The sequence below is a fragment of the Lathamus discolor genome, chromosome 19 (genome assembly GCF_037157495.1).
Source record: "Lathamus discolor isolate bLatDis1 chromosome 19, bLatDis1.hap1, whole genome shotgun sequence".
In the NCBI taxonomy this organism is placed as follows: domain Eukaryota; kingdom Metazoa; phylum Chordata; class Aves; order Psittaciformes; family Psittacidae; genus Lathamus; species Lathamus discolor.
The window spans coordinates 4,310,902-4,321,347 of NC_088902.1; the positions used below are offsets into that span (position 1 = coordinate 4,310,902).

General features: G+C 61.0%; 1 protein-coding gene across 1 annotated transcript; it reads left to right on the top strand.

The window, feature by feature from the left end:
* The first annotated feature begins 1,351 nt into the window (after positions 1-1,351).
* ELF3 (E74 like ETS transcription factor 3) lies at positions 1,352-6,273 on the top strand. Its single transcript, XM_065698479.1, has 9 exons — positions 1,352-1,480; positions 2,201-2,369; positions 3,010-3,231; positions 3,460-3,546; positions 3,642-3,761; positions 3,948-4,037; positions 4,608-4,724; positions 4,881-5,076; positions 5,183-6,273. The coding sequence occupies exons 2-9, from the start codon at positions 2,207-2,209 to the stop codon at positions 5,301-5,303; spliced, it is 1,116 nt and encodes a 371-aa protein (XP_065554551.1). The 5' UTR covers positions 1,352-1,480; positions 2,201-2,206; the 3' UTR covers positions 5,304-6,273.
* Positions 6,274-10,446: the final 4,173 nt, after the last annotated feature.

A 10,446-nucleotide genomic window follows, 5' to 3' on the forward strand; every position in this document is an offset into this window, starting at 1 on the left:
AGCTCCCAGCTGAACACAGCCTTAAGGCTCTGTGTCTGCCTGGTGCTGGTGTTTTCCCTGGTGGTCTTGGCTTGCCCCATGGCAGTGGCTGCTCATGGGCATGGGGATGTCCCTGTGTGCTGTGGGATGCTGTGCCCAGGAAACAAAAGGGCCTGGCAGCACCCAGCACTCGTGACTGTGCCACAGAGGAATGAAGCTGGGGCGGGTGATGAGCTGGCGTGACCCGGTGCCTCCTGGCTGGTACGCTGGCCCTGCCAGCCCCAGGGCCATGGCGCGCATGGCAGGCCGGGGTGACACAGGGCACAGAACCATCCTGCCCTGGCTGACCCATGGGTCAAAGTGGAGCATCCATGTTTGCGACAGTCTGTCAGTGCCTTGTCAGCACGAGATGGTTTGCTTCCAGGCACCGGTTTGAATTGTAGAATCAACTAGGTTGGGAAAGACCCTTAAGTGATGAGGGTGGGTGGCTGTGTGATGGCAGGGTCTGCCCTGCTCCCCTAGGTTTGCACCAGCCCGTGTGTGGCATGGATGTAGCTGGTTTGGCAAAGTACCAGCACCAGGGAAACCGGTGCCAAGTTATTGGCTTGGCTTGGCCTCGGGCTTCTTTGCCAGCCCAGGGCTAAAACCAGCATGAACGCAGCCCCTGCCCAAGACTCAGAGGGGCAAGCGCCGCCAGAGGATAATTCCCCAAATGCATCCCACAACCCTGCCTTGCCCCTTGGCCTGTGCCCCTGGTGGGTGCCCCTGGCTGTGAAACGGCAGGGAACGGGCTGTCAGCTCTGCAGTGGCAAAACCTGACCCATCCTAACACAGGGAGCAGCACTACCCCCGCCTACCTGGTCTCTGCTCCATTCCCGTGCAGACCTAACCCCACCTGAGCCCTGCTCCCGGGATGCGCCTGGCTTGGCCACTGAGTCCTCCCTTTTGGGGAGAATGCGACTGTGCCAAGGCCCCCCTGCGAGCCCCCGCTCTGTCCGCACCCAGGGGCGCCGTTCCTGCCTTTGCGCCCCAGGGAAGGGAGCGCAGCCCCCGGGGCTTGCTCCGGCCCCGCCGGCTCTGTTTTGCTTGGCAGCGGGAGCCCATGGAACCTGGTGCTGCAGGAAAACAACCAGCAGCGAAGCCAACCGCCCGCAGCGCCCGTGGGGGTGAAACCCTGGGCAGCGGCAGGGCCGCGGCTCTGGCAATGATTAAACTGGCCAGCCCAGATTTCCCGGCAAGGCAGCGCTGGGCTGGGACCCGGCGCTTCGTGTTATGCAAATCACCTGGATCCGGCAGCACGAACGTTTCGGGCTGGAATTCCCCTCGGGCCGCCGGATCCTTACGCCGCCCGTGCTATAAAAGAGGAGATGAGGGCAGGGCTTGCCCATCGGCACCCGGCTCCCCCGGCCCATGAGCAGTGCCTAGCGGCTGGGCAGGGCGCGCTCTCCTCCCTCGCTGCTCTCTGGATTAGCTGCTGCTCCCGGGATTGCCGTCGCGGAAGGTACCAAAGCTCGTTCGTCCGGGGCCTGACGATGTCCCCCCAGCCTGGGATGGGTTTTGCTTCCCTTCCTTGCGCATCTTTCTTCTCGCCGGGGGATGCACTTGGTGTTATCTCAATGCACGCTCGTTGTCCCACCGCGGCTGCCAGCCCTTCTGCGGGGCCAGCAAGAAGGCAACCTGGAGGGGGCCCCCCCGGCCCCTCAGTTTTGACAAGCAAACAGCAAGATTTGGCTCTTCCAACGAGTGCTTAGGCAGGGGCTCGGTCCCCTTCTGGCTGCAGAGTTACTGGGATGTGCCGCTTGTTGAGGACTGGAGCTGCTGGCGCAGGAGTCCCTGCAGGGTGCTGGGCGCTCTCAATGGCTGCGTGCCCCACAGCACCCATCCCCGTGGAGGGGCTGCGCAGCACCATTCCCTGCGGGAATGCCTCTTTACGCTGCCTGCCAGCAGGGCTGCTGTGGCCAGGCTGGGACAGGGCCGTTCTGCAGCTGCAGTGACCCCATGTCCTGGGTCCCTGCTTTGCTCTGGCTCGGCCTCCCTTGCTCCTGGCCCCGGGGTGGTGGTGACTCAGCCGCTACCCTGGCCACAAGGTGCTGGGCGGGTGCTTCTGCTGAAGTGACCTGAGAGATGACGATGGGTGGAGGGAGGGAGAGCCGGGACTCACCCAGCGCCGTGCCTTGGGTCCTGCTGCCTCCCCAGGGCTCACTGTCATCTCTCGGTACAGAGCCTGATGGCAGGATCTTGCGAGCTCAGCAACATCTTGTCCAACTACATCAGCGCCATGTACCAGCCGGATGAGATGCCGCCAACCTTGGACATGCTGGGACACCTTGGGGAGGACAGCACCCTGGGGCTGAGCCTCCCCACCAGCCAGCCCCTGGCACAGAGCACAGGTAGGACCCGGGAAGTGGTGGTGGTTGCGCAGGGGAGCCGGCATGGGAGGCTGCAGGGAGCCTTGGAAGAGCATTGGAAGGTCCTTGCAGGTCGTTTCCACCATCCCTCAGTTTCCTCAGGGGTGTGTGGGGTAAAAGGCTGCTGTAGGAGACCCTAGGTGGCATAAGGTGCAGGTGCTTGGAGCGCATCAGATGCATATGGGAGGTGAATGAATCATTGCCTTCACCCCCCAGCGCATCCCAGGGACCAAGGGTGACAGCACTCACCCGGAGAGCAGTTTGGAAGTACAGCCCTGGTATAAGGGATCCTACTCTTCCAGTGGGACTGTCATGGGATGGCCCTGGGGATGGCATGGGGAACACTGCAGCTGAGCAGGGCGCATCCCAGCAAGGACCTGATAGGATCAATGGCATCAAAACCAGGGATGGGGGGAGCTGGCTGTTGTCTCCCAACACAGGGACAGGAGCAGGGCACAGCAAGATAACCCAGGCGCTAGGTGCCTGTCAGTCCCGTAACCCTCCAAGCACAGGGCCTGTGGACCCTGCGTGATCAGCACAGGATTGGACCCGGTGCCCAACTGCAGCCCGTGCTGGGCACACAGCGCTGGCACCTGAGCCCTGCCCCTTCCATCCTTTGCAGACAAACCGGAGTGGTTCAGTGAGCTCCCGTACTTCTGGACCAAGGTGCAGGTGCTGGAATGGATCAGCTACCATGTGGAGAAGAACAAGTACGATGCCAGCTCCATCGACTTCTCCTGCTGCAACATGGACGGGCACGCGCTCTGCCACTGCACCAGGGACCAGATGCGCCTCATCTTCGGGCCCCTGGGGGACGAGCTCTATGACCGCCTGCATGAGATCAGTGAGTGCCCCAACGTCCCCTTCGTACCCAGCCGGAAGCGTGAGGCTGAGACCCCCCCCCCGCCAGCCCCGGACCTTGTCCCCCTTGGGCACTGCTGCCCTGGGGAGGCTGCGCAGGGGGATGTGGGTGCACAAATGAGAGTCCAGGCAGGGCTGGGCTTAGCTCCCAGTAAGCACCACTCGCCCCGTACGCAATCGGCATCGCTAATCCCAGACCCCACCTCTGCAGCCTCCGACGAGCTGAACTGGATCATTGACTTACTGGAAAAAGAGGATGCCACTTCCAAAGAGCCCTTCCTGGACGGCAGCCACCTGGGTAAGAGAGCGGCCCCCACCAAGCCTTTTCCCCAGGGACCAGGATGCCGGTGCAGGCAGGGCTAAACCCCTTCTTCCCTTCTCCGCCCCTTCCAGAGCTGGGAAATCCCTGTGCCAAGGACTCCCTGGAGGACGTGAAGCCCACAAACCCTTTCCTATGCGCAGACTTCACCTGCTTGCCTGATGCCATGTCCCCAGGCAGCTCCGATGTCTCAGGTCAGTTGTGCCCAGGGAAGAGTTCCCTTTGCTTGTGCTGGTCTGGAAGATGAGTGGAGAACTGCCCCTACCGCCAAAGGCAGCCTTGGCTCTCGTACCAGGCTGGCTGCAGGGGCCTGGGCAGGGAGAAGCACCCCCAGATGCCAGCAGCTGGTGGACGTGAGCTGTTGTTCCTTTGCCTGGCAGGACCCATCATGTCCCACAGCCCCAACTCCCAGGACTCCGGTGGAAGTGACCTTGATCTTGACCCCACAGAAGCAAAGCTCTTCCCTGATGGTGAGTTATTGAGCTGCGGGGCCGGCTTCCTCCTGGGCTCTTCCAGCAGGGCACATCCCATCTGCCAGTGGTTGTAGGGACAGCGCCTGAATGCCCCTCCTCACACTGGGAAGGAGGGAAGGGGCTGGTTTTCTGTGCACCCAGGGTCTCTTTCTCTGCATCAAACACTGATGGTGCAGGCTCTGGGGTAGAGCTGGGGTAACCGGGGCAGAGCTGGGGTAACCAGGGCAGCAGCGAGCTTGGTGGGAAGGGGAAGTGGTGGGTGAAGGCTTCCCCTATTGATCCTGGGCACTGAAAGCTCTGCTCCTGACTGATCCCAGCTGGCAGTGGTACCTGGAATACTGGAGGTGGTTTGGTGAATGAACAGCATGCAGCCTTAAGCATGGTGGGATGGGGCTGGAGGGAGTGGGGGTACCTTCTCAGGGGGATGGTTTCTTGGGCTGAACAGGGTGTGCAGCCCCTTATCTCTCCCCCAACCAGCTCTCCCCTGTGCTTCTGCCCCTGAGGAGGACATCTCCATGCCCAGCGGGCTCTGTGTGGGCGAACGTGTCCCTTTCTCTATGTGCGCAGATGGCTTTGCAGCGAGCAAGAAAGGGGACAGCAAACACGGCAAGAGGAAACGGGGACGGCCCCGAAAGCTCAGCAAGGAGAGCAGGGACTGCCTGGAGAGCCGAAAGAGCAAGCACTGTAGGTGGACCCCCTAGTTTGGCTCAATGATGGGGCGGGGGGGGGAGTTGGGAGGAAGGGCAATGTCCACTGGCTCTTGGCAGGGGGTTTAGGGAGCCCCAAGGTACAGGGCCCCGCAGGATCTCCCCTCCTCTACACCTTGCTCTCCTCTTCCAGCCCCAAGAGGTACCCACCTGTGGGAGTTCATCCGGGACATCCTGATCCACCCGGAGCTGAACGAGGGGCTGATGAAGTGGGAGGACCGGCAGGAGGGCATCTTCAAGTTCCTGCGCTCGGAAGCGGTGGCTCAGCTCTGGGGTCAGAAGAAGAAGAACAGCAGCATGACCTATGAGAAACTGAGCAGAGCCATGCGGTGAGTGCCTGCCCCTGGCCCTGGGGGAAACCTGGCCTCAGCCTGGACCCCCCCGGAGCACGTGAGGCTGCATCCAGAGCCCTGATTCCACCTCCATCTCCTGCAGGTATTACTACAAACGGGAGATCCTGGAGCGGGTGGATGGGCGACGGCTGGTGTACAAGTTCGGGAAGAACTCCAGCGGCTGGAAGGAGGAGGAGGTGCTCAACAGGAGCAAGGAGCTGTAGGAGGCCTGGATAAGCTGTGGGGGCTGACAAGCCCCAAGGGCCAGCCCCAAGCTGGGCTCCTTGGCAGGAGCCTTTGCCTGCAGCTGTATCTGGAAGCTGCTGCCCCATGCAGGGGTGAAACTGTGACCCTTGGTGCGCAGGCTTGTGCCTGCTGGTGACTGTCGGCACTGGGGTGCCCAGCGCTGGTGTTCCGGCTGGGGTAGGTTACTGTAAGCATCCCTCGCTGGATTCACACCTCTAAAACCGGACTCGCAGCGACTTTGGCTGCTCCCAAGCCTGGACAAATGCAATCAGGAGACGTTCAAGAAGCAGCAGGCACCACAGTGAGACTCCAGCAGCTCTCCTGCTGTCACCCACCTCCTGCCCAGGCAGAGCAGCACCACCTCCCCTGCGATCAGACTGACCTCATCCCATCCCCAGGGCTCTCCCTCGTCCCTGCTCGCTCCATGGCGATGGTGCCCACCGTTGTCCTTGCTCCATGTGGGGTGGGTGAGGCCCCCCTGTGCTGCAGCTTCTCAGTGGGGCACCCGCCGAGAGAAGATGGGAACACTGTGGAGCTTCACCTGGCCATGGCTTGCCCTCAGGGCAGAGAGGACTTGGGACAGGCACCAGGACCACTCTGCACTTCCCTCCTGGCTGCCTGTATCTAGAACCAGGCCTTTTCCCCCAAAAGTAGCTTCTAATTTATGTAAGACAAAAAAAAAAAACCACCCCAAAAAAAGCACAGAATGAATGTACAGATGTATTTTTTCATGACTAAGCTGTTCCCCTGGGAGAGCGTGCATTGTGCAAGGTGGTGATGCTCAGCTGGACTGAAGTGATGTGGCGGAGGCACAGACGGGCTCTGTGTCAGCCGCAGCAGGGGGATGCCGGCCCAGGCAGGCACTCAGTAGGTGCGTGCGGTTTCCTCCTGTGCACATGGGAAGGTAAAATGAATAAACTGCTGTTTCGTTGGGTTTTTTGTACCTCCCGCTCGGTTTTCGTGGTTTTATTTCTTTTGCTGAAAGGCAGGGGGAGGACAGAGCTCCCGTTACCTGGAATGTCCCATTGCATGGGAAGGCTCCTGAAGGGGAGACCTTAGAGCAGCTCCAGTGCCTAAAGGGGCTGCAGGAAACCTGGAGAGGGGCTTGGGACAAGGGCCTGTAGGGACAGGCCAAGGGGAATGGCTTGAACCTGCCCGAGGGGAGACTGAGCTGAGCTCTTAGGCAGAAGCTCTTCCCTGTGAGGGTGCTGAGGCGCTGGCACAGGGTGCCCAGAGAAGCTGTGGCTGCCCCATCCCTGGCAGTGCTCAAGGCCAGGTTGGACACAGGGGCTTGGAGCAAGCTGCTCCAGTGGAAGGGGTCCCTGCCCGTGGCAGGGGCTGGAGCTGCAGGAGCTTCAAGGTCCCTTCCAACCCAAACCATTCCATGATCCTATGATCCTGCTCCCAGGGTCTTCCTCACCGTGAGGTGCTCTGCTTGTCCCTAGGCTGGTGGCTGTGAGACCCGGGTGCCCTGTCTCAAAGCCATGCAGGGACATCCCACACCAGCTCCCAAACCTTGGCTTTCCTGAGGGCCCTGCAGAGGTTCAGCCCTGGCCATCACCTTTGCCACAGGGCTCCCGGGAGCACCAGCTCCAAGCCAGAGTTTCCCAGTCTCAGGCTGCTGGGAAGCACATTCCTGGCTTGTCTCAGCTCCCTCCGTGCCTGGCTGTGGGTCAGGGGCTGCAGGGGAACCTCCAGCCCCTCTCTGCCCTGGGATGTGAAGGGCCATGAAGGGCCATCAAGCAGCAGCACAGGCACTGCACCATGCATGAACCTTGCTGCTCTGCCAGTCTGCCCTTCTGGGAGCCCCTTCTAGGACCTGGGTGCCCCTTAAGGACCACATCTTCAGGACGGGGGACCTCTATAGCCTGGCAGTGTGGGCAAGACACATCATCTGCCCCTTGCTCAATGGCAACGCCAGCTTTCCCCAGGTAGCCCAGCCACAGGGAGGCAGGGAGTGTGCCCCATATGTCTGTGGGGCAGCAAGAAGGGATTCACGGGGCTGGAGGCCAAGCAGGCTCTCAGATACGTTTCTACCATGAGCCTGGCAAGCAGTGGTCCGTACATTGGCATGCGCTGCCTGCAGTTCATCGTGAGCCTTTCTGAATACTGCTGAGCACCAGAGGTTCTTGTCGCTACCTTAACCCCTTGTTGGTGCACAGGACCCTGCTGAATGTGGGGCGCAGGCGATAGCACAACTCAGCTTCTGTCCACCCTCAAGGGCCCTGGGACCCCTCCTCTGAGCCTGGAGCTTGACCAGACCTGGGATGCCCACGCAAAAGCAATGTCACATCCTTCCGAAGGGTTCCAGCCAGTCCCTGGAGTCACTAAGGAGGGAGCCAGCCAACCGGTGGGGGGGGTGAGGGGGGTGTTTGGGATGCCTCTGGTCAGGAAAGGTGCATTGCGAAGCCTGGGATGCCTTTTTGGTAGGAGGACGCAGTCACTGCTCCCCAGCTGCGCTTCGTGGTAGAGGTACTTGCAAGAGTGTGACACGGCGCAAGAGAGAGCAAGGAGCCCTCCAAAGCTGGGTCTGTCATGGACCATTTCTGCTGTCTCCTGGGCTGCCCTGGCTGGAGCTGCTCCCAGTTTGCCTCAGCTTGGCCAAGATGCGCCCAGGGGCTGGGGGACCACGGACCCTGCTGCAAATCCCTGCTTCACTCCAGTGGCCAGGACCCGCGGTGCTCTGCTTCCGTGCTGGCAGCCCTGGGGCTGTGGGTTCAGCTGGAGAACCTCCTGGAGATGCTGCAGTGGCATCAAGGGCACAACCCCTCTGCTTTGCCAGGGGCAGGAGGTGCCCATGGACCAGATCCAACCTCTTGTTATGGCCATGCCCACAGGAGATGGGCACAGGCCTTGCAATCCAGCAAGATGTGGGAAAGGGGCTGCAGACGTGGGTAACAAAATCATACGGAAGATCTCAATCCCTCCCCTTCCAGTGTTCTGGGCTGCTCCCAGGTCTGCAGGCTGAGGTGAGGCCATCAGGGTTGCCCTGTGGTGCAAGCAGAGGTCCCAGTCCCTGGGTGTGAAGCAGGAGGCAGCCCATGGCCTGGGCTGCAGCCAGCCCGCCGTCACGTTCCTTGCGTAACCTTCCTCAGGGAACAGGTTTTCCTGGCTGGCATCTGCTGGCTCCAACAAGCGGAGGGTGCTCCGGGCCCATCCCTGACCACAAGGAGCCGGGATGCTCGGGCTGCCCACACAAGCAGTGGGAAGGGGTCGGGATGGTGATGCTGTCTGGGGAAGGGACACGGTGAGCGCGGCAAGCCCAGCCCCAGGCCAGATCCCTCGGGAGCTGCCTCCTGCTGTCCCCCTGCGCCCTGTGCTGTGGGTGAGGTGTTTATTCTCCATCAATAGATAACCCTGGCAGGTTGGCAGGGAGAGGGGAGCGCTTTGTCACGCAGCGCGGTGCCCTGCCAAGCGCACCTTGTTTGCTCAAGCAGTCTCCTTCTCTTCCCCCGCTGCGGTTCGTGTTACCTAACCCGCCTGGGACAATGGTTAACCAGCCCCAGCAGCAACGGCGAACGTGGCTGCCTCGCCTCCCGTGCCCTCGCGTGTCCCCACTACCACCCAATGGCACTGCCAAGCGAGGGGCGCGGGGGCTGCGAGGCTTGGGGCGGGAGCGGGGGGTCCATGGAGCCCTCACGTGGATGGGTGCCAGAGGAGGAGGCAGGGGGATGTGGGCACAGGTTGGGGACCACGTCCTGCAGCCTCGCATGGAGTCTGTGTGGGTCTCCAGGCCAGGGAGGACTGGAGGATGGGGAGTGAGGGCAGACACATACACCCCAACACCCCAACAACACCCACTCGGGGTAACCCCTACAGTAACCTCCAAGCCCGTATTAAGCCAACCCAGCGCACTGACACAAAGCAAGGAGTGATTTGTTTGGTTTTCCACTCTCCTTGGAGGTGCCTGGGTTTGATGGGTTGATGGAGAATGGAAAATGATGGAAAATGGAGAAAAAAGGGATGGTTTTCCCCCAAACCAACCTCTCCTCACACACTCAGAGCGGGCTCTGCTGGGAGACCTTTCCAGGCACGTGGTCCCAGGCTGAGCGTGTTTCTGGTGCACAGTTCCCATGCAGGTATCTCGGTTGCCCTTCAGGTTTGAGCGTTAAAGAGGGTTTTCTCTCCCCCAGAAATGGGGTGAGGGGGGAGGCTCTGGCTTGGGCCTGCAGGAAGGTGTCCGGTATCCCACATGCCAGACCAAGAACTCCCCCTGGGCACAACAGCACGACCTGATTTTCCAGCTGAGCTGGACCGTGGCCACGCTTGCAGCGGATCAGGGGAGGCAGGAATGTGGTGGGGATAGGGGCAGCCTGTGGGAGGCAGAGACCATCCCCTGGGACCCCCTGCTCTGCTTTCCACTGCCGTTTCTGCAAGCTCCCCTCAGCCCATACTGGCTTCCACCCTTTCTCACCCTCCTGCCTCTGGCTCAGCACCGCTGGGGAGCAGGACTGAACCCCATAGGGGGAGTGCCTGGGCATGGGGGTCTCAGCTGCTTTCCCATTGCCATGCCAAGGCAGCTCCCAGTGGCACAAGGATGGAGACTGGCCCCAGCTGCACAGGGAGGGCAAGAGCAGAGAGCCCAGGGCTGACCCAAAAGGAAGGCTGGCTCTAAATATCCCAGGTTTTGCTTTCCTGAGGGGAAACATCTCTTTGGTGGGGCTCTTTCTCCCTGGAAATCAGATCTTGGGAACAAGTTTGCATAGGGAAAGAAAGGTGTGTAAATAGTTTGGTCTGCTCCTCCCGAAAGCATCCAAGGGAAGAAAGCCTTGGAAGCCCGTGGGAGATGTTTATTGCAGCTATGCCAAGAAACCCCATCCCCACTGGATTTCACTTGGCACCGTCCTTGCCAGTCCCTGAGCAGACCCAGGCTTGCTTGTGCCATCCAGGCCAATACCTCCCAGGTTTCAGGACTGGCTGTACCTGGAGGAGGTGTTCAGGACCCACCAGGCCCCCGAGTACCCAAACTGCCACACGAATGGATGGAGAGCAAAACTGCCCAGGAATTCGGGCTGCCCAACTGGTTCGGGGGCTTTCCTACACAGATTAACAACCGGGTGGCATAAACACACCTGGGGAAGCATCCTCCTGATGGGGCACCCCATCTGCGTAGCCCTGGCC